This window comes from Haemorhous mexicanus, chromosome 6 (assembly GCF_027477595.1).
Source record: "Haemorhous mexicanus isolate bHaeMex1 chromosome 6, bHaeMex1.pri, whole genome shotgun sequence".
Classification (NCBI taxonomy): domain Eukaryota; kingdom Metazoa; phylum Chordata; class Aves; order Passeriformes; family Fringillidae; genus Haemorhous; species Haemorhous mexicanus.
In genome coordinates this window covers 14,699,637-14,721,325 of record NC_082346.1, presented here as the reverse complement: position 1 = coordinate 14,721,325, position 21,689 = coordinate 14,699,637, and the positions used below count along the sequence as shown (strand labels likewise).

The 21,689-nt window shown below is 44.4% G+C and overlaps 2 protein-coding genes across 4 annotated transcripts in view; both read left to right on the top strand.

The window, feature by feature from the left end:
• RRAS2 (RAS related 2) overlaps window positions 1-7,066 on the top strand; it is a 41,621-nt gene extending 34,555 nt beyond the window's left edge. The window contains exons 5-6 of the mRNA XM_059848919.1: window positions 4,979-5,097; window positions 5,585-7,066. Of these exons, the coding sequence (XP_059704902.1) occupies window positions 4,979-5,097; window positions 5,585-5,672 (207 nt within the window). The 3' untranslated portion in view covers window positions 5,673-7,066. The remainder of the gene's footprint in view (window positions 1-4,978; window positions 5,098-5,584) is intronic.
• A 12,241-nt stretch (window positions 7,067-19,307) lies between these two features.
• Window positions 19,308-21,689, top strand: part of TUB (TUB bipartite transcription factor) — a 138,095-nt gene continuing 135,713 nt past the window's right edge. Inside the window, exon 1 of one of the 3 annotated variants that reach the window (XM_059848913.1) lies at window positions 19,308-19,445. In XM_059848913.1, the coding sequence (XP_059704896.1) occupies window positions 19,390-19,445 (56 nt within the window). In that variant the 5' untranslated portion in view covers window positions 19,308-19,389. The remainder of the gene's footprint in view (window positions 19,446-21,689) is intronic. The other 2 variants (XM_059848915.1, XM_059848916.1) reach the window with 2 other exon arrangements.

Here is a 21,689-nt window from a genome sequence, read left to right as displayed (position 1 = left end):
CTTGGAGCAGAGCAGGGAGGAGTTGGGCTGGGGGGAGCAGTGAGACCTCACCCTTTGGCAGCAGCCAGCAGGGAGATGTTATCAGCTGGGTGTTACACAGGGGGTTGTGTGTGAGCTCTCAGCACAGCCCTCCACTCACTGAGGGGCACCAGCTTGTTCATCTGGCTGAAAACTTGTCAGCTAGTCCTGCCACCAGCTAAACCAACTATTCCAAAAGTGAGGAAAAACTTCAGCCTGACAAGCGAGGTCGTCCTGCTCTGGCTGCAGGTTTCTTGGCAGGCAGCTGTGCTGGGAGTGGTGGGGTCAAAGGAGAGAGTGCTCCCTCACCTTGGCTGAGTGGGGAGTCTGGGGCAGCCCCAGGCTGTAACTTGTGGGCAGAAGTGTGATAAGGGCAAATCCTCTGCAATTTTACACTTTGCCTGCTGATGTGTCAGGCCTCATTGAGCACCACTAAAAACCTGCTAGGCCACACTTATCTTATACTTACCTGGTTCTTTCTCTCTTGTTTAATCCCAACTGTACACTTTTCAGCTTCAGAATTAAGGTAACATTTTTAGAAAGTCAGGAAGCTGGGTATCAGGTTTTAGAGCAAAACTGCTTGTACTGGGCATCTGCCTGCTTTTTCCTGGAGGCAGGAGGCAGACCAGGGAGATACATGCAATCTCTGAAAGACTTAAGCCCAGTTAAAGTAATTTAGTGTGTGTTTGGATCAGCAGATGATACTCAACAATAAATCTTCCCAGAACCCAAAGGAGTTAAACATGTGGAAGAGTTCTGGTTGTCTCAAGGGTCTGGCCACACCTTTATCCAAGTAAATATGTGTTGGGGTTGAACAGAGTACAGAGTACTGTCGTTGTGACACCATAAATCTGGAGGCTAATGATGCATAACTAATCATCCTCGTGTGGTGGCAACTGTTTCTCAGGAAATACATGAACTGGGTTGTACAGCAGAAGTGCACAAACAATAGTGTGATCTTGATGAATTGTTGGGGCTCACCAAAGGTGTGTAAATTAGTGGGGCTTTGTACACCAGAGACCAACTCACAAGTGGTTTTGGGAGGGGCGTGAAAGAGTAAGTTTGAAATAGCAATTTGTCATGGTAATAACTGTATAGATAAATAGAGTTAAGCAGCTTTCTTGTGATTTTCATCTCTCAGTCTCCATGGGTTACATTGACAAAGAAAAGTGAGTCTTTAGAGGGCAAAGAAGCATTAATATTTAGAATGTATGATAAGCAATGAAGCTGCCAGTGTTTCCAAATTCCCCAGTCACAAATTTCTGACTCTGAAACCAGAATTGAAGCACCATCTCTTCACTGCTCTTTCCTAAAGTAAATGCTGTGTAGCAGTCTTTCTGTTAAATGGGTTAATTCCTTAGAACTCAACACTGGATGTTTCTACTGTAAGATAATTCAGTAGAGCACCAGATGTTTTAATAATAACCACTAGTGGTGGAGGAGTGGACTTGTCAGTGCAGGATATGTCTGACTTTCTGTAGATAACTGCTAGCTTAAACTGGGTCAAGTCTGATCATTCCCCAGATGGCAGGGTTTCAAGGAAAATCCAAGTTGCAACAGGAAAGTGCTTGGATTTCATTAAATGCTAGTTCTTGCTTTTGCATCATGACTGAACTCACACAATGACCTAGTGCTGAGATCACCTCTGTTACCTTTAAGGAAGAGCAAGAGAAGTCCATGTGACTTAACTCTTAACTATCTCTTTCTTGCATGAAAGTGGGGTTATAACTTCTTGCAGTGGTAGATGTTGGGACTGTGTCCAGGAACACCTCTGTGCCCACAGCCAGATTGTGCCTTTGACTGGAGAGTGTGGACAAACTGGAGTTAGGGGACAGTGAATTATCCCTGTGGGATAATTGGGATGACAGATGCACTCTTCAGGAGTGATGGAGCTCTTGGCAGAAATGGACAATGTTTTTGTGCTGGGAGCACTGTAGAAATGGATTCTACCACAGAGTGGTAGAAATGGATTCCTCTCAAACTTGAGGAAACATTTAATTGTTTACCTGTGTGATGTGTCCCTTAGTCTTGTGTAAGTGTCCAGGCAAAATACAGGTGCAGGGTTAGGTTAGGCAGCCTTGTAGAGTTGCTTTAGGTAGAAGCAAGCATGGAAACTTCAGAAATTAATGCATTTCTGACAGATACCAGACAGAATAGTGAAGAGAGAAGGACCTATGTTCACAGGATTATTGTGCAGATACTCAAATGGAAACTGTTTCAGAAGAATGTTAGCTTAGGGAGGTGGGGAAGAAGCTTTTCCATGTTTGACTGGCTCACATCTTCTGTAATGAGTTTTCATTTGAGAAACTTTTACTAACTGTCAGAAGAGGGAGAATGAGTGATATGCAGAAACAAACAGTAAAATATCCTCTAGCAAAAGGGTGAGCATCATGGGTGGTTCTTGTTTGCATTCAGCCTGAAGCTCACTAAACCTGCAGAACCAACACACAAAGATGTACATACAATCACTGCCATCAGTTCTGTGGTTCTCTTTAGTTCTGTCAAAATAACATCCTGTCATCTTTGAAGAAAAAGGATTGAGTTTTTATTTTGGTGGTGATGTTAAATAAGCTGTCCCATCACATTTCCTGGAAAACTTATGTTACAGGTTGTCGTACTCAAGAAGGGACAACAAAAATATGAAAGTCATGGTTTTATTTACAAGTATTTCTATGTTTGTACTTACATTTCCCTCAGCTTTGAAGATGGAACTGGTATGTTCTGGCCTCTAATTTATATCTTGGGCACTGCACATGTTTCCATAGTGTTTCCAAACTAAATATTTTTTTAAACTGACTTTTGAGGTCACCAAAATTTACCACAAGTAACTTGACAATATACTTGTGAGACTTGAAAAAATTATTTTGGAATTTAAAAGTTACAGATAATCTAGTAAATACAACAAGAACTTGAGTGTATTTATAGTGTTTTAGATGCAGATGTTGTGGAAGTGAAGCTTAACTTCATTGCAGTGTTAGTTTGACTTGTACCTGTAAAGTGCTTTAGCTACAAGAGTGAAGAAATTCTTTAAACATGTGTTTAAAGATTGAGTTCAGCTTCTCCTCAGAATTATACATTCCTTGCCAAATATTTATTTTTGTTGAACTTCAGCCTCTCACTTTCTGGCCCTGCAATAAACTATGCAGGGATGAAGAAAAGTAAAAAGAGTTAGTTTTGCTAGAACTGTTTTATCTATAACTTACTAGTCTGAGGTAGAGATGTACAGAATGTTCTGGAAGTACTGGTACAAACTTTAGGGGATTGTACAGTCATTGAAGTGCCAGAAAAGAGCTACAAAAATTTGTCCAACTGCAGCCTTTATAAGCTTTGCAATTGGAATTTTTCAGCATCTGAGGTCAGAGTGGAGGATTGAAGTGGAATTGTTCTTGCTGGGGCGAGCAGGAGTCTTCATTATTTTTCAGTTTTCAAACAGCCCTAGAGGACTGAAGTTCCAGTTCTTCCAGTTCTCCTTATGTGCCCTGCAGTTAAAAAGGCAGCTCCAGTGGTTGATCTTCGGGTTGAGTTGGTCCTGAGGGTTTCTGTTTTGGCTTCAGCTGGTGATGATAACACTGAAATGAATGCAGAGTTGCTGTGAGTGTTTGAGATCAACAGATGCATCCTGGATTGCTCAGCTAATGGCACAGGGTGCTGGGAGCATTTTGTAGAGCTTCAGAAGGGTTTAGTGGGAGCAGCCCTGATTTCAGCAGGAGGTGGATGGATATAGTGCCAGTGGGATGCTAAGGACAGAGGAATCAAACATGTGGAGATGCCACGCATGGAGGCTCTTAAACCACTGTGTAGCTGTTAAGAAACTATTTTGCAAGCTGAAAAGTACCTCCAGACCATGCACTGTGGTCATGCTGCCACTACTTTTCTATTCCCATCTATTTCCATTTCTGTGTAGCTGCTTTATCTAATGACTACTCGGAGTTCCTTTTCAGAACTAATTTAAAAATAAACCCTCCTTATTTTTGTTCTTGTATCAGTCCTCTGCGTGCTGGTTTAATGTTTTTTTCTGTGAAAGCAGTGTAATCTTTGACATTTCTTCATTAGGCATTGTCTTGGCAAGATCTGTTGTGCTTCCTTTTGTCACTGAAAGCTGCCCTTTCCTCCCTGGCCCTGGGGGTGACCTTCCCCTTGGAGCCTCACACCTCTCAGGGTGGCCTCTGTTCTCTGACCTCACTGCTTTCCACCTCATCCAAAAATACACAGTGGTCTCCTTTGCTTTTGCCTTGTGCCTGGCTTATTCCTCCTTCCTAGAACGGTCCACTGGCTTCCTGTCTTCTGCCTCATCACTTTAAATTTTCTACCAACTTTTCATGATGCTTGCTGTTTCCTGTTCATCTCCTTTTCCACTGCTGTCTCAAGGAGTCATTTGAAGCCAGGGTCTCTTTAATATTTCTGGATTGCCTGAAGGCCTCATGGATTTTTAGAACTCTGGTAATCTAAGCAAAACACAGCCAGTTTTAAACATAGCTATGTCTTTAATAGATTTTTTTTAATGACTTTTTAAAAGACTTAGAAGCTAAACAGCAGGTTTTTTTTCAATAGTAGTCTGATTTTTTTTTTTTTTTTTTTGTTTAGATGTAGCTGGGACAATGCAAAAGTGATTTTAGTAATAATATTCAGAATTCTGTTAGCAACCCAGCAGATGCTGACTAAAGCACTTGCTTTGAGGAGGAGCAAGGGACTAATGTCTGCCTGGGAAGGAAAACTTGGTCTTATGCAGAACTGGAGGCACCTGGAGTGAAGGGGATTTCTTGGAAAGTCAGTCTTTGTCTATTGCAGAAACTTCCTTTAAAAAAAGTCTGTTTCCCAGCTGTGGGCAAGTGAAAACTGTGCTGTGCCCAAATAACCATTATTTTTTGAGGGAGCTGGATCCTTCACATGCACATGCAGAGTGTACTGGCACAAAGCTGCTTGCAGAACCCTTGTGCTTAATGACTGATGTCTGTTGCAGGTGACACAAGAGGAAGGCCAGCAGCTGGCACGGCAACTTAAAGTAATGTACATGGAAGCCTCAGCAAAAATCAGATTGAATGTAGACCAAGCTTTTCATGAACTTGTCAGAGTTATAAGGTATGGTAATTGAGACCAGATAATTCGTGTCCATGTGTTAATGGATAGCTGCAGCAAAGGTGTTGAAATGCAGTGGGAAATTGCTGAGAGGATTCTGCCTGCTGTTACCTCTAACCTTTAGCCAATGATCTCCATTATAAAACACTGAGGTGCATTGGGAAAAATGCTTACATGAATTTAATATTTGAAAGAGAATGTTGTCGTCTTAATCTTTGTATTTTTTTGGTCACCCAGTCAGTAACTGTGATAAACTGCATCTGAGACTGGCCTTCTGTAAAAAATTTGGTTTCTTAAAAATATAAACAACCCCAAAAGGTGAACTCAAAACCTACTTTAACTACTGAACTCACTTACTTTATCAGTAATTCAAATGTAAAAAGGAAGTGCATTCCCTATGAAAGTATAAAAAGAATGTGTGGAATACAGTAGTTGTGTTTATTTACCTGAAAATTATTCTATGAATTTAATTTTAAATACCTGTTTCCAGGAAATTTCAGGAACAAGAGTGCCCTCCTTCACCAGAGCCAACACGGAAAGAGAAAGACAAGAAAGGCTGCCATTGTGTTATTTTCTGAGAATCCCAAGAACCAAGCTATCAACTGCCAGATCATATTTTTCTTTCCATCATTTTACATCACTTCTGGTATTGGTCTAGCCTTATATGTGCATGTCCTAAAAGTGGTCACCAGAATAGCCTTAGTCCAAGAAGCTGGCAGAATAGTTTTTGAAGAAGACTCGGTCATCCTGGGGCAGACTTCAAACCAAAACACTAAGGCTGCTTCTCTAAAACCACAGTTTCTTCCTTCTGTCCCTTCAGAGCTTGCACCTTGTGGAGTTTTATTCGCAAAGGAGATGAAACAAAACCGTGTAGGACGAGGTGTTGAAGTCATGCATAAGTTGTCTCTTGTGAATTAATTTATTTTTACTTCTGACATTTCATTAGCTATTACAGAGACCTATATTGGAGTATAGAGAATACTTTTTAAAAAAGGGGTGGATTGGCTTTCTTTTGTTTGTTTGTTTGTTTCTGCCCTCAGTTAAATTAGACTTGAGTATTCAGCTAGCCTTAAGAAACCTACACTGAATTTCATTGTCAGCAAAGATTTTCATCTCTCATTTATGCTGCAGTTTTATTTCGGTGGCCAAAACATTCTACTGTATTTATTTTTTGAATCCAGAACAGCTACAGGATGATTACTACTACTATTAGGATATGGCCAAATACCTGAGCTCATTCTGGATTGAGGCATTTTTTCAGCTTATTAAGAAATTTCACATTATGTTTGAAAATAAATTGTGTCTTCCTTTGTATTTCTGGGTAAGGGATTAAGGAAAACTAAAATTGTAGCTGTTTTTGTTTCATGTGATATAAAAACGAATTTGATCTTTCCATTGTCAGAGATGATTAAATGTTTTTGCTATATACTTTTATACATTATTTTCTTATCAAACTAGTTAACAAGTATTTTTATATGTTTGTAAGCAAATATGCTTTCACAGCATAACTTGTGTATATGTAAAGATGAGTATTTAATTCTCACAGTTCACTTTTAACTGACAAAATTGTGGGATTTGCCAAACTGTGGTAAATTTCTCCTTACTCTCCCGGTTATACCCAAGACTGGCCAATTATGTGCCTGCCCAGCACACCTGTAGAGTAAAATCTAGTGTTTTAATGAATTTCAGTATCCCTTACTAAAGACTGACCATTATGTGAATTATTAAACTGTAAGACTTTTAACTGATTGTTTAGTTAAACTGTGGATGGTTGTTTAATTTTGAGTTCTGTGGATTGTGTTTAAACAATTCAAGAGTATGGTCCCTGATATTGAAATACTGAGTGGTATTGCACAGTTGTCACCTTAACTGAATGTGTCCAACAGTTCTTTGAAACTTGATTATTAAGCAAACCCTTGTATAACTTCAGGTGCTAGAATTAAAGATGATCTAACCATTTTCGGGGGGTAAACACACTGCCTCTTTCTGAATCTCTTCCAAAACCTGCATTTTTTGGGGGGAGGTAGGGGGGAGAAGGGAGTGATGGAACCTGGCTGGGGAAGAGCAACACACATCTGCAACAGCATTTTCCTCAAGCTTGGAAGTAAAGAAACTTTACTTTAAAGAAACACTTCAGCTTAAGTCATGACAGATGACAAAAGTTGATGTTTGCTTTGGCTTGAAATGTGTAGTCAGTGGTCCAATCAACAATCCTTGTGTTTTCAGGCTGTGCTCACTGTCAGGTGCTCTGCCATAAATCTGGAAGTGTCTCCTGAGAAAACAGGCCTGAAACAAGTTCCAGGTACTTTACAGCAGCAAGGCATTAAACCTTGGATTCAAGCTCCTGCCAGGCATTGCAGAGGAATTTTTGGTTTTTAATGTAATTTAGATTAGCTTGTGTAATGCAGTTTTGAGAGAGTGGGTAGCTTCCCCTCCCTGGTGGATTTATGGGTTGATGAAAGGCTACTTAGGAGGAGTGTGGGGAAGATTCAAACAAGGAGTTACAGTGGAAACACATTTGGGAGATGCATTGCATTTTTCAAGTCAAATGTAAGAAATTACAGCCTGTAGCAAACACCACGTGTTTTCTTAACTATGTAAAGCTCTCTGGAGGTAAATCACTGAATATGTGGCTTTAGAATGAGTTAAGACAACAGATTACAGCATGTGTGCTGAGGCTGAACTTGTTCAGTGAGCATATCTTTAGATTTTATAACTTTTTTCCTTTATTTTTTAACCTTTCACTCATGGTAGAATGGCTTTAAATAGTGGAGTATTACAAAAATAAGGTTTTTTTAACGTGCAGCTTCTCATAGCTGATAGAGAAGGTGGGTACTCCACCTGGAGAGATGGATAACTTTGAAGAGGTTGATGCTAAAGAACCTACACCTGCTAAGCCACCTGTTGGAAACATGGTGACCCTTACAAACAAAATAAACAACCCTGGCACCACCAGCAGCTGCTGTGCAAGGCTTTATTAACTAAGATATGGGTTTTTTAAGGCTTCTGTTGGAGAGAATGTGCAGAGAAATCTCTGTGTGATATTATCATCTCTTTCCTGGACTGTGGCACTTTAAAGAGATGTTAAATTTAGGCATTTGGATCCTACTCTTCAGACATGAAGTAAATATTCAGAAAGGTTTTAGGGATTTTTGGTCTGTAGTGGTGATCTAGATGGTTGTGAGTTCAAAACAGCTGAAGGTATTTCAATGATTTGCTTTTCTAATTGTTGTAGCTGAAAGTAATGGTGAAAAAATGATGCTTCTGGCCCTGGTGTGGTGCTTGAAACAATATAATAGGCACCTTGTCAGTCTTAAAAAGTAGTAGCCCTGATCCACAGGCCTTGGGTTGGTTGAGAATTTACAGCATTGCCACCTTACTGTAGGATAGAGTTTAGCTGACAGTCCAAGAGAGATTCTTAGAACTTTTCCTGGCAGAAGAAATGCTTTAACATTTGTCACTTCTGTTTGTAGTTACTTCAGTTCAAGGCTGCATCCATAAATTTATTAAACTTGCAGTTCAGGAATCTAGAGAGCTTAAAATGTACCCAGAAATGATCTCCTGCTCTTCCTAGAGCCCAGGGTAGGGTCTGGATCTGTGTTTCAAAGCACAAATAACACCTCTTTCTGGCCTCTCACACTGCTGAACCTGCTGCTCCACTGGACAAGGAGTGGGGTTGTTGTGCTCATGGGCAAAAGCCTTTTTATGCATGGGAGCATGAGATGAGCTGTTGTGAAAGGGTTAATAAAACAAAATACATTGGAAGGTGTTAACTCCCACTAATGCCAAGGAAAACTCTGACTTTAATGCATGGCCTTGTGGTTAGTCATCATTGATAAAGTTCAAGTCTGGATTATAACAAAAATATTGGCTAAGGTTCTTCTGACATCATTTATGTGACACGAGTTCACCCGTGGGGGTGTGTAGTCACTGACTGGCCTTGCCACATCTTGTTACAAGACCTTGATGAACTTACTCCAAACAGGAGGCTTTTGAAGTCAGTCACCACAAGCCCAGCACTGCCAAAAATTATCTGCACTTATTCTTTAGAAGTTCATGGCTGGGAAAGGGTCAGGCTGAACAGAATGCATTTGCATTTGATTTAGGTATAGATTTTGATGTCGGTTACCCTCACATACCAAAACCATGATAAAAGAAACACTCAAACAGAATTTAGGAAAACAACCAATAGAGGGGCATGGGAATGCTTCCTTCATTACTGTACTGTCCACAGCAGGGCAGCAGCCTGCCAAAACATAAAGGGTTGAAATTGTCAAAATGGGCTCTTGCTCAGGGCATCCTGGATGGCAAATGCACTGTTCATCACTTTGTAAGTGTGGCTTTTTCTGCCTTCTTACTTGGGTCTGTTGTAAAGTCAAGTTAAAATTCCAGGCTTTGTGAATTCCAGGTTTTGCATGGTTGTAAGTAGAAATCTTAATCCTAATGTTGTGTACACATGTTGGAAGGCCAGAAAACTTTGGAAAATTCTTGATCCTTAAATATCCTCGTAGATCTCTGACCATGGGAACAATTGCATGCAACAGGTCAGGTGCAGAAATAAGGATAGGGGGTAGTTAGAGTAGCCTTTAGCAGGGAAGAGAAAAAGCTCTAATTGAGACACCACAGATGTGGAAAAGGCAAGGGATTAAACCACAAGGAAAACTTACTACTCAGGGACAACATTGTGAATATGTGCTGGGCTTGCTTTCTGTTCTAGACTTTGCTGTTTCTTGCTTGCTATTCTAGAATTTAAGACTTCAGTTATTAGGGTTTTGAGAGACTCTTACTTATTTATAGTGACCTTAGCACTTTTTAAATTACTACATTTTTAAAAAATACTTCTGACATTGTAGAGGGAGAAATTAGCAAGCAATGTGCAAACACCAAAAATGCAAGTAGAGACAGTGATTAAACCTCATCATTCCCTATCTCTTAGTGCAAAGCGTGGATTGAGGGTATGCTAAAGCCAGTTTTCACATCAGTTAAGCTGAACAGAGGAGCAGTAGAGCACAATTACTGCTCTGAATGCCCCGGGATCTCTACAGACCACCACGAGATGGCACCAGGGGCAGCCCTGCGTGCAGCTGGGAAGTGCTGCTCTCCCGGGATCCCGTACAGAGTTCAAGTGCCTGCTCTTAACAGGCAGGGTAGGAATGCAAAGCTGATGATCTGTAATTAAAAGGGGCCGTGTGTCAGGGCTATTTCAGAGTAATTATTTTCCATGGATTTTGTAAAATTTGGATGGTCAGTAGCTGGGGAAAAACAGTGGTTTTGTAAATAGTGGATCTGAAGAAATCGATTTGAAAAGCAGGAAGGATGCTTGCAAGTCTAAAACATTAGGTGTGTGTTAATTAAAACATTGTACAAATTATTAACTTCTCCAGAGTTTGACAACTTTTATAGTTGCCAACTGTGTCAGGAATATTAGAGACAAAACAAAAATGAGTGATACTTGTGTATCATTAGTAACAATAATAACAATAAACAACGTACAATTTACAGTCAGAAAGTTATGTATAAACACTTCATGTTCAGCTAAATAATGCATCCATGATGATTACTGAAACCAAATATTGTTGTGTTTGTAGGGTATCTGGGAAGGCATCTGTCACTGCCAGGCTCTAAGGTTTGGGCTCTTCTGTTGCTGCCAGGAGCTGCTTTGTGATGATTTCTTTCCAGCAGTATTACTCGTAATGCATGTCCTTGAAGGGCTGGGGAGTGGACATAGGAAATACACACCTGTTTCCCACTTGTAGCACCAGGGCAATCCCTTGGAACTCCTTTTTGACATCTTCATATTGCTAGGACTGAATGTGACATATTCCAGACCATTCCCCTCTGTCTTTCAGGAGTTAGGTCCTGGACAAGGAAAATGGGGAGCTGTTGCTAGGTGATTTAGTGACAGTAGACACAGTATCCAGAGCCTCCACTGCCTCTTGACCAAGCTGATTTCCAAGGTCTATGTGAGGAGGTAGAATGAGAAGAGTCAAGACCAGTGGGGTAAGGATCAAGGCAGGGGTTATTTTGGAGGACTTGACCCATACAAATGCACAGGGAGCTGATGGAGCCCATCCAAGATGGACAGAGAACCTGCTGATGCCCTCACAAGGCTCTTGGGACATCTTTCATGACCATCTTGAATGGAAATTCCAGGGAAATTCCTGATGGCTGGAGGAAAGCAAGTGTTGCCCCCCCTCTTCAAGCAATGCCTGGGAAACAATGTAGGGAAATGCAGGGAGTCATCCTTGCTTCTCTGTGTGGAAAGTCATGCAATGAGTCCTCCTGGAACACCTTTCTGGGCACATAAAAGAAGTGGGTGGGAATGGTCTGTATAAATGTATGAATTTACTGGAGTCAGTCACACCTGACCACCAGGATTGCCCTCTGTGATGAAGTGACTGAATCTGTGGATGAGGGGAGAGCAGGGTATGCTTTTACCTCAGCTCAGCAATCCTTTCAACACTGCTTCCCACCCTATTTTGAAATCAAGGTTCAGGGTGTTGAGGGCTGGGTAAAGCACTGACTGATGGACTGGGCTCAGAGGGAGTGGTGGTCCTCAGTGTGTACCAGGCAGATCTTTTCCTGGTGACACGGGAAAGGCTGCAGGGGTCTCACCTGGCATCCTGAACATTTTGGCAGTGACCTGAAGGAGCCAACTCAGTGCACTCTTAACATGTTGGCAAGTGACACCATGGTAGGGAGAGCCAGCCGGTGAACTTGGGCATGGGGCTGCTGGAGGAACAGGTCAAGGGCAGCTTATGGAATTTTACAAGGACAAAGGAAAAGACCTTTTTAAAATCAGACTTTTTTAAAAAGCAGCTTAGAACTCCAGCAGAGCTCTGTGACTTACCTGGGGGTCAGGGTGTGCTTTTACATGCCAGAAGTTTGCAATGGACCATGGTGGCTGCCCAGAGCATGCCAGGCTTGCATTGCTGGCTCCAGCTCATCAGAGATCCAGAAACAGGAGCAGTGGCTTGTGCAGCTGATGTGTTTTAGGGGGTTAATCAAATACCTCTGTTATATTTTAGAATGTGTGAAATGCTGCTTCCCATTTCAGAGGAGTTGATTGTTGAGTGGGATGTCAAGAAGACAAATGGTGAAGTCTTGCAGCTCAGGCTCAGATGTTTTAAGTGAACCATGAAATAGATATTGTACCTTGTGTGCAGAAGGACAAGGGGCGTTGGTCTTTAATTATGGGCTGCTGCCTATGGATGAGGAATAAATACATTTCAAGGCTTTTGCAGTTTGGTTTCCAACTGATCACCTGCCAGAAGATTCTGCTACTTTAATATCCATACATGGATACTCTGAAATAATGCCCTGTACAAGAGCAGACCTCTACTGTGGTTTTATGGTCTAGTGAAGGATTTTGTAATTCAAAACTCCTCTCAGCCTGAGCAGCATCAAGTGACATTTCCCCCATATCTGGCAATTACATTATTAATTTCAGAACAACATTAAAAGCCTGGCAAGCATAACTGTTGTGTTCCAGGGTGAAATCTGTCACTGTTTTTCACAAACCTGAGAAGTGAAAGGGTTGACGGCTGCAGGGAGATTTGCTGATGCTTTTTTGCCTGCTCTACTGAAAATGACAGTGTTTTTTGCCCTTTCAAATGTGGTCACCACCTCATTTTTAGCTTGTGCCACTACACTGAGGTGACAAAGTTCCCACTTTCCAGTAGAGGGGACAGCCCGATGCATGTGGGTATGTGTCTGGATTTCAAACTCACTTTTTGATATTTTCATGTTCTGTTTACCTAAAGTAATCCAAATTTCTCATGACATTTAAACAATAATCATCTATTTTGTAAGCTTTCAAAATTAATTTTTAAAAGAGTGAATTGATTGACTTTTTATTTGTTTTGCTATTTCTGTCCCCCCCAACCTCCCTTCCCAATTCTGATTTATAAAGCCTGAGGAGCTTTTTTTCAATGCTCCTGGTACTGAATTCCTTCTTTAGCAAAATGCCTTATGGAAGAAGGCATAATTCTTTACTGTGAGGGTGTTGAGGCACTAGAACAGGTTGCCCAGAGAAGCTGTGGATGCCTCTTCCCTGGAAGTGTTCAAAGCCAGGCTGGCCTTGAGCAGCCTGCTCTAGTGGGAGGTGTCACTGCCTATGGCAGGGGATTGGAATGAGATGCTCTTTGATTTCCCTTCCAACCCAGACCATCCTATGGTTTAAAATCTCTGTATTAGAAGCCAGTCAGTGTCAGTCCTTACTCAGGACAGGGCTGCCTGGCTGGCTACTTAGCCACTGTCTGTGGTAGCTGCAGAAATCTGGGAATGTCAGTGTGTGTTTGAGGACACAACCAAATGAGGCATCAACAGTTTCCTTCTGAATGCTGGAGCCAGCAGGAACCAAGGAGGAACAGGAATGGGAACAACACATGTAGTGCAGAACAGGGATTTAAAACACCTATAACAACACCCGGGGCTGATGCCATTGCTCCTGCAGCAAAAATTGGAAAAAAAACCCCAGCTATTGTTGTTTTGTTGGACCTGAATTTTGGTTTGTGAAGCTCAGAACTTCTTTCATAGATTGGAGGATGCCAGTCCAGAGGGATGAATGCAATATAAAAATCCCCAGCAGATGGGGACTGGAATTTCCCAAAGAGTGGCACTGCCAGCTGGCTCCTGAGGGGCTTCAGGGCTGACACAAGCTGCTGCAGCCTTGAGGGAAACACTGGGAGGCTGCTGGTGTCCCAGAGGAGGTGAATGTGGTGAGTTGGAGCATCATTGTACAGAGCTGCTTTATGTCTTCTTTAACACAAGGGAAACTCCAAATTGTCAGAGCAATTTTTATATTTCAGCTTTTTATTTGTATTGATTAACAAAGCAATACCTGACAGAAGGCCACTGTACTCATCCATTGGCACAGTCTTATGTTTTATGTCCCACCACTTCTGTACATGTGGGAAATCCGGATATATTTCAGAGAAGAGGATGAAAAGAGCTAATGAATTACTAAGAGATTGCCTTAGCAGTTCACACTGTACAGATGGATGAAACCATCATGCTGTCCTTTCAGCAATATGGTCCATGAGGGAGACTGAGCCTGCTAAAAAAATACAGATCAGCACCCACGCTGCTGTGGACTTCCTCTGCTTTAGTAATTATAGTATTTTCTATAGAGCAAGTATAGCATACACATCATATCATCTCATATATATATATATTTATTTATATATAGTAAATACAGTATTTTCTCACTCTTAAAAAGAAGGAAGAAGTTGAGCTCTCAAGAATGCATTGCTAGTTTCTTACACTTGTGAATACTGGGACTTTAAAACCACCATGCATGGCACGGTCAGGTTTCTAAACTCTTCCAGGCAGAAGATTACCAGAGGGCTGGGCCAACCTGTGGCTGTGTAGGAATGGGGGCATTGCAGTGTGGAGGCTGCAGGGCCAGTGTGGGTGTCTCCCAGGCTGTCTTGGTTGCTGCTAGGAAAGCTGTGCTGCTTCAGGTTCCTCTCTGCAAGATGTAAATTGTCATGCTGGCTTCTTTGCAAAATGCCTGGAGCCTGACGAATGAAGTTGTTTATTGTATCAGAAACAGCATAAAATCATAAAGGCTCTTGGAAGGAATTTTTAGAAGCTGCATTATCCTTTGAAAGGAAGATGAAATAAAGAATTATGCCAGATGCTCTTAAGGATGTAAATACTCTCTTTTCAGGCAAAATTGTTAAGCCCAACTTTCATAAGCTTTACTTTGCCAGGGTAATGTGAGGGAAAGTGGAAAAGCAGACAGGCATGTTCCTCCTTCCTGAGTTCCCTGCATTCAGCATTATGTCATCCAAGGCACTGGCTTATGGAGTCCCCAGCAGGGATGCTGGGTGTCCTGGAGTCACCACTGCTTGTCCCATTGCTGCTTCTCCTCATTTTAACAAGCTGCTCCACAAGCCTTTCGTGCTGCTGTCATCTTTAATTTTAAAATTTTGTAGTGCTTTTTTCACAGGCATCTCATGCTTCTTGTAAGGCAGCAGAGCTCCTGTGGGGATGCAGGCTCTGCAGTGCTGTTCCTGTGTCTGTGGGCCCAAATCTCCTCCTAAGCAAGGTCCAGGTGTTTGTTCTGCAGGGGAGTGCACTGTCCATGTGTGAAAGGGTTTGGAACTGGTTTTCCTGGAGGTTTTCCTGGAGCTGTCGTAGAACCTGTCTGGCTGCTAAATGAGAACTGCCATGTTTTGTTCAAGCCAGCCTGAGTCCCTCTGGAGCTGCCATGCAGGCTGGGCTGCACTAGTCTACTGGTGTCCCCAAATGTCACCCTGGCACTGTCCCCAGCTAGAGGCAGTGGGTGTCTCACATCATGAGACAGCGGCATTCTGAAAAATTCCCTTACAATGGTGCTTAGGGGACCAAATCTCCCCTGTCCTTGCTCTCCTCCCACCTCCTCCTCACCTGCAGAACCCCGTTTGAACCCGGGCAGCCCCTCGGCAGGACAAAGGGAGGAACTTTTTTATCGAAGCAGCAGGGCAGGGACATTAATGTGCGACCCTGTGGCAGGGCAGCACCTGCAGACGCGGGAGCATCCTCACCTCCAGGCAGCAGCCCCGAGGGCTTGGAGAAATCCCTGCTTGCGTCAGCACTAATTAGCGCCGCTGAAGGACTCCTAATCTCATTGAGCAACTGTTTGCGGTGGTGGGGGTAGCGTCGGTCCTGTTGATACAATATATATATATATAAAATCACAGAGTGGGCATGCCCAAAAAGTACACTTAAAACCTCAGAGTATTTCTAGAATATCTAATCTGGAGTTTAGGTTGTGTTCTTGACTTTGCACTGTTAAACCTGTTAGGCTCCATGCAGTGACTCAGCAGGTACTTTGCCATTTGTCTGCAGGGAAATGCAGCAACAGCCTGTTTGCTACAGCCCTGCTGCCGGTTTAATTTCTGTGCTATTTCAACAGCTCAAGCCAATATTTCAGATGACATTTATTTGGGTGATAAAGTCATTTGTCATTTGTCATATTCTTAACACCTGAAGCAAGGAAGATTTTGTGTCTTTTCAGTGCTCAGTTCCAGTCTTTCTCCCAGCTGGCGCTGGGATGGGGAGTCTGTGGGGCAGCATCTTAATGCTTTTAAGAAGAACTGAAATGTTATTTCTGCTCCAGCATTCATAAACTGTAACCCAGAAGCCCAGCCCCTTGCTCCCCCTGGATTAAACATGCATGCTTTGAGATGTCCCTGAATCTGCAGTGCTCAGAGAGAATCTCTGGAAGCAGGGAGCAGACGCGACTCATTTCGGATGTGTGTGGCCATGCTCAAACACATGGTGACACATGCCCTGAAGCACAGGCAGCAGAGCAAATTACAAGAAAACCATTTCTCTCTGACTGAATTCCAGCGTGGATCTCATTTATGTCACTGCCCCTTGCATGAGCTCATGAGTGCCCCAGCTTGGCCATCCAAACCTTTCTGAAAATTTCAGCTTTGCAGTGATATTGTCAGCAATGCAGGCTGTGGGGTCAGGGGCAGGAGCAGCACTGGGACACTCGCAGAGGAAAGTCACTGCCCAGCAGCAGGACCTGGAGCTGCTCACAGTCGATGACAGGCAAAGGCTTCACTGTCATTAGCATTTGTTTTGAATTAGTGAAACAAGAATTAACACACTCCTGAGCAGATGGGTTGGGAGACTTTGCATTCAGGGAGCTGTCACCCACGTGCAGGAAGCAGGGAGACACCTGTGTCCCAGGAGGCTAAGTCTGCTGCCCAGAGTATTTTTCTGAGGACTCTCAAGCTGTTATTTACCTGCAGCAGAGCAGTGGTGACCACACTTGGCTCTACTCTGGAGCACCTCTTCTGCAAGGATGTGTGTGAAGGGGTCTCCTGAGGCAAGCACAGGCAAGTTCTCCAAGCACTAGTCTACCAAAATTTGGGGAGTGGGGAGGGGTTTGGTTTTGCTGTGTTAACCGTGGGGGGAGGCTGTGCTTGCCCTGAGGTTCAGCAGGGTCAGCCCCAAATCTTTGCATCTCACCTGCTTCAGCATGCTGGGACAAGACAGCTCTGGGTGTATGGCTGTGTTTGTCAGGATGAACCACCGTGGCTGACATTCTCCTGCTCAGTGCCTTGGTCCAGGATGAGTGAGAAGAAGCCTGAGGTGCCAGTGAGCTACACTTTGAATGAGACATGTGAAGAGGAGAGCAGCCAGTCTGTGCTTCTTGCTTTTATTGATGTGCCTTGAGGGGTTTGTTTCTGACAGAGGCTTCTCTGGGCTGCAGGAGCTCATCAGGATGATTCTCAGCTGCTCCCATGTGGAAAATGTTGGCCTGAGTAATCCCACAGACAAGCAAATGGTTTCAGTTTGCCCAGTTCCAAATGTCTCAGATTGAGCAGAGCAGGTAGGTGGAGGAGATGGGCTGTGAGTAACTCTGCTTTCCAGACGGTCCAATTCATCCAGGTCACTCCATGTGGATTATGAAAGAGATAAAAGGGAATGCACTGTCTATACATCACATCAACAACAGGGTATAGGCAGTTACAAGGAGCAGGGCTCAGGTCTGGGCACTTTAATTGCCATTCCAAGGAACCCTGTTTGATGTTTTCCCTGCTTGAAAGAAGTATGGCCAAATACCACCCATATTCAGGAAGGGTTTGATTTGGGTTAAAACTGGTACATGGAAAAAAAAGCTCTTGGGGTTGTTCTGCCTGTCCTGATGCAAAAGGATTGAGGTTTGCTCTATTCACCCTCTGAAAATAAAGACTGAAAATTTTTAAAGAGTGATGGCAGACATTGTTTACTTGAACTAAAGGAACAGAATGGTGCAAGGACAATTGGCTAACTGATGTCCATGAATACCTTTGAGCTAGGAATGGGAAGTCTCTGTCAGCAGGGTGGAACTCCAGGACATTCAGCTGCTTTCTGGAGCTCTAGGAGCTCTTCACTAGCAGCCTCTGGAGCTTCAGCATGAAACCCTCATCAGATAGAGAGGTTTGTGAGATGAGTGACTGGGCCTGATTCACTCAAGTCCCTTCCAGTCCTTATTTATATATCCTTGGGATTCTTATATATTTCTTATGAGAGACCTTACACATAAGAGCAGGGCTGGGCACCTGGATGGCCAAGCAGTGATAGAAGGAGCCAGAAGATACTAGCACAGGCCAAAGAGTTGGGACTGTCTGGGAAAGGTTTGAGAGCAGTCCCCCACCTCTCTGTGTGTCTGTAGATACCCTGCATTGCCCTGGGGCTGACTGTGCTGACCTGGCACTGCTTCTGGAAGCATCTCCCTTGGCCTAGGGATGGTCCGGTCCTCTGGGCAGCCCCATGAGCTGTGGTGTTGCAGGAGATGGGATCATGATCCTGCTGTCTCTGCCCAACATTGCACGGCCACGCAGCCAAGCCTCACAATCGTGGGACATTGGGAAGCAGACCTGATTCCCAACCCTGGGCAGGTGTGGGCACCCGGGAGCACCACAGACCCTGTGCTGCCTTCAGCTGAGGGAGGTGGCAAACAGAGTGCCTGGCACAGGCCCTGGCACTGGACACTGCCGTCCCCACCAGGGATGTGTGTGCAGGAGCTGTGAAGGATGGTTTGGCTTTCGGTCCTAGCTCAGGAAGAGCCACGTCGAGGCTGGAGGGCTCTCACATCCCTGTCCTGGGTGAGCTGGGACCATGCACCGTGCCAAAGCCCTGACTGAAACTGGGAGTGCAAGGCGTTTTATCTGCACTCCGAGTGCCCGCTGCCCACCCCCCTGCCAGCCGCGGCGAGCGGCGAGGCCGCGGCCTGAGGGGACCCGCATGGCGGGCAGCCATGGCAGCCGGGCTCGCCGGCCGGCAGAGCACGCCGGCCAGACCCGGGCCCGGCGCTGGTGGGAGGCGGCTGATGTCAGCGCAATGGACCCGTATCTGTGGCAACCGGGATAAATAAATAAATAAGGCGCGTGTGCCGGAGCAGGAGGCGCACAAGCCGCCGCGCTCCTCAGCACAGCCCGCCGAATATCCCTTAAGCGGCTTTAGCAGCCGCGCTCGCCTTTGTTACCTGCGCGTCTCCGAGCCTGCCGCCGCCTCTGAGCGTCCTGCCCCTCGGCGGGGACCCCGGGAGCCTCCCCTTCTCTTCATCCCTCCCTCCTCCTCCTCCCTCCCCGGCACCGGCAGTGGTTTGCTCCGAGCATCAGAGCTCGATGCGAAGCCGCTGCGGGGCGGTGAATCTCGGCGGTGCCGCGCAGGGCCGGAGGCGGCTGCCCCCACCGGCGGGGCGGGTCCGGCCGCAGGCAGGTGTGTGAGCGCCCGGCCCGGCCCGGCCCTGCCCTGCCCTGCCCGCGGCAGCCGAGCCATGCTGGGAGCGCTGTAGCCGAGCCGGAGATGGATGGTGTCAGCAGCAACAGGAACATGTCTTACAGTAGATGGAGTTACAACAGGTATCGTCTGTCTTGTTTTGGTTTGTTGTTTTCTTTCTTTTTATTATTTTTTTTAAATTTTCTTTTTCCCTTCCTGATATTGTAAAACCATCGCGCTGTTTATATAAACCGAGATGGGGAGCCCTCTTCAGGGAAGCAAAACCCTTTACTGATGCTGCTTTTCCAGTCTTGGGACACCCTGTGTTCCCAGTAACTCCAGCAGCGGTGTTTGATGATATTTAGCAGGTGTTTTTCTGGAAACCGGGGCGGGAGTTTCACCCTGGGGTGGGTGGCCAGACTGGGGGTGCTCCCAGCCCTGAATGCAAATATTCCCCAGGCTGTCTCCTCCGAGCAGGACTCAAGATGCACTGATCACCTCAGCAGTCGCCCAGACTTCTGAAAGGTGGTCTGTAGGAACTGCTGCTCAAAGCTTTCAACAAATATAAACTAAAGCTTGGGAAATGGAGGTGGCAGGGAGCCAGGATGTGGCTAAGGAGTGATGTTTTTGTGTAAGCACTGTGTGCAGCCCGGGTACCACAGAGCTGAGCGGGCTGAATTTGGGAATATTTCAAATTCAAATTTGAAGTATTCCCACGGTGTTTCAAACCAGCATGCATGCTTTTCCTCTTCCTGGGAACAGAAATTTATTGTAGCATTAGTTTTGTTTTATGTGAATCATGGCTGTGACTGACAGGTTCTTCAAGCCTGGATCAAGAAAAAAGAAAAAGGTACAAACTTCATACTCTTTTTGTGGTTTTGTTTGTTTGTGGGGTTTTTTGTTTTTTTTCTGTGCAAATGTTACACCTGAAATGCTAAGCATAAGCAGTGTTAGCATCTCACTCAATCACCACCACAAGCCACCATGATATTCTGGAGAAATAGCCCTTGGAAGTGGTTTTCAGTGGTTAACCAGGTATCCAGCATTGCCCACGCTCGCTGGATGCGTGGGTATGTATGTTTTATATGTGCATCTAGAGAGTTTCACTCATTTTTGGTGCATTCCCACTGCCTCAGCAGTAAAAATACAGATACAGTGGTGCCAATGGAACACTATTTTCTTTAAAAAGGAGGTGTATGTGTTTATGTGTATGTAAAACCGAGTTATACAACAAGCTGTGATTTTATGTGTGCATTGTCCCATGCAGAGGATTCTTTCCATCTGATGGCACATCCTCAAAGAGCAACAGTGAGACCCTGAAGAGCTCAGTCTGTCCCATGCAGCTCAAATTTACAGCACCTTCAATATTTTTACCCTACAGTAAACAACCCAAACATTTCACAGAAACTCCTCTTGGAGGTTTTCTCCTGGTGCTATCACATTGTGATCTAACCTTATGTATTACTTGCAATCTATCTCTCCAGTTTTCAGTCTTCCTGACCCTGACAGAGAAGTCACTGATGAGTGTTCATCAGCCTTCACCTAGGAACATTCTGCACTTGTATGTCCACCCTGCTTGGCTCTCCTACATCATCTTGGGGCATAAATACAATATTTAATTGCTCAGGCTGTTTTTTTGGTGGCCAGTGTTCAGATTTGGGGATTTTTCATAATAAATCCAACTATGTACTGTACATATATATACACACACATATTTCAGTGCTGTGAGGATGAGGAGTCCTTTGAGGAGTCATGGCTTTTACTCAGTCTTCTTCTGCAGAATTCCACTCTCAGGCTGAGCCTGTCCTTCCACACCCATCTTGTGCCCAGGTTCCAGGCAGGAGAAGGAGCTAACTCCCTTTTATCCCAAACCCTGGTGGCTGATGTTTTCTTTTGGATCATGTCCCAGCTTTGGTCTCACTCACCAGTGGCCACAGGAGTCCCAGTGGCTCTAGGGGTGGCAGCTCTGTTTCAGAGATATGTGGGACAGCCCTGTGAACAGCCAAGCACTGTGTGAAGGCCAACATCTTTTTCTTGGGGAAAAAGAGCATCCAGGTACTCCTCTCGTGTTGGCATCCATGAATCAGCATTGCAGGAATAGAGGGACAGGGCCAAAGGAGCAAGTGCTGCCTCCCATAAACACAATTGCATCCATAATTAAAAAAGAAACCAGGTATCATATATGAAATTAAACTGATTAAACAAAGGGTTTGGCCTTTGGACTCCATAAGATGCATGCAGGGATTTTTCCCCATGGAAATGAGGGGAGTTGCTGTGTCCCTTGTGTGTGCAGCTGGCAGGTATTTTTCTAATGGGGTTTATTTGACATTGGTTGTGTGTCTCACCATTTGGCCCTGTGATTGTGGTCTTCCCTTAGGCTTGCTGCC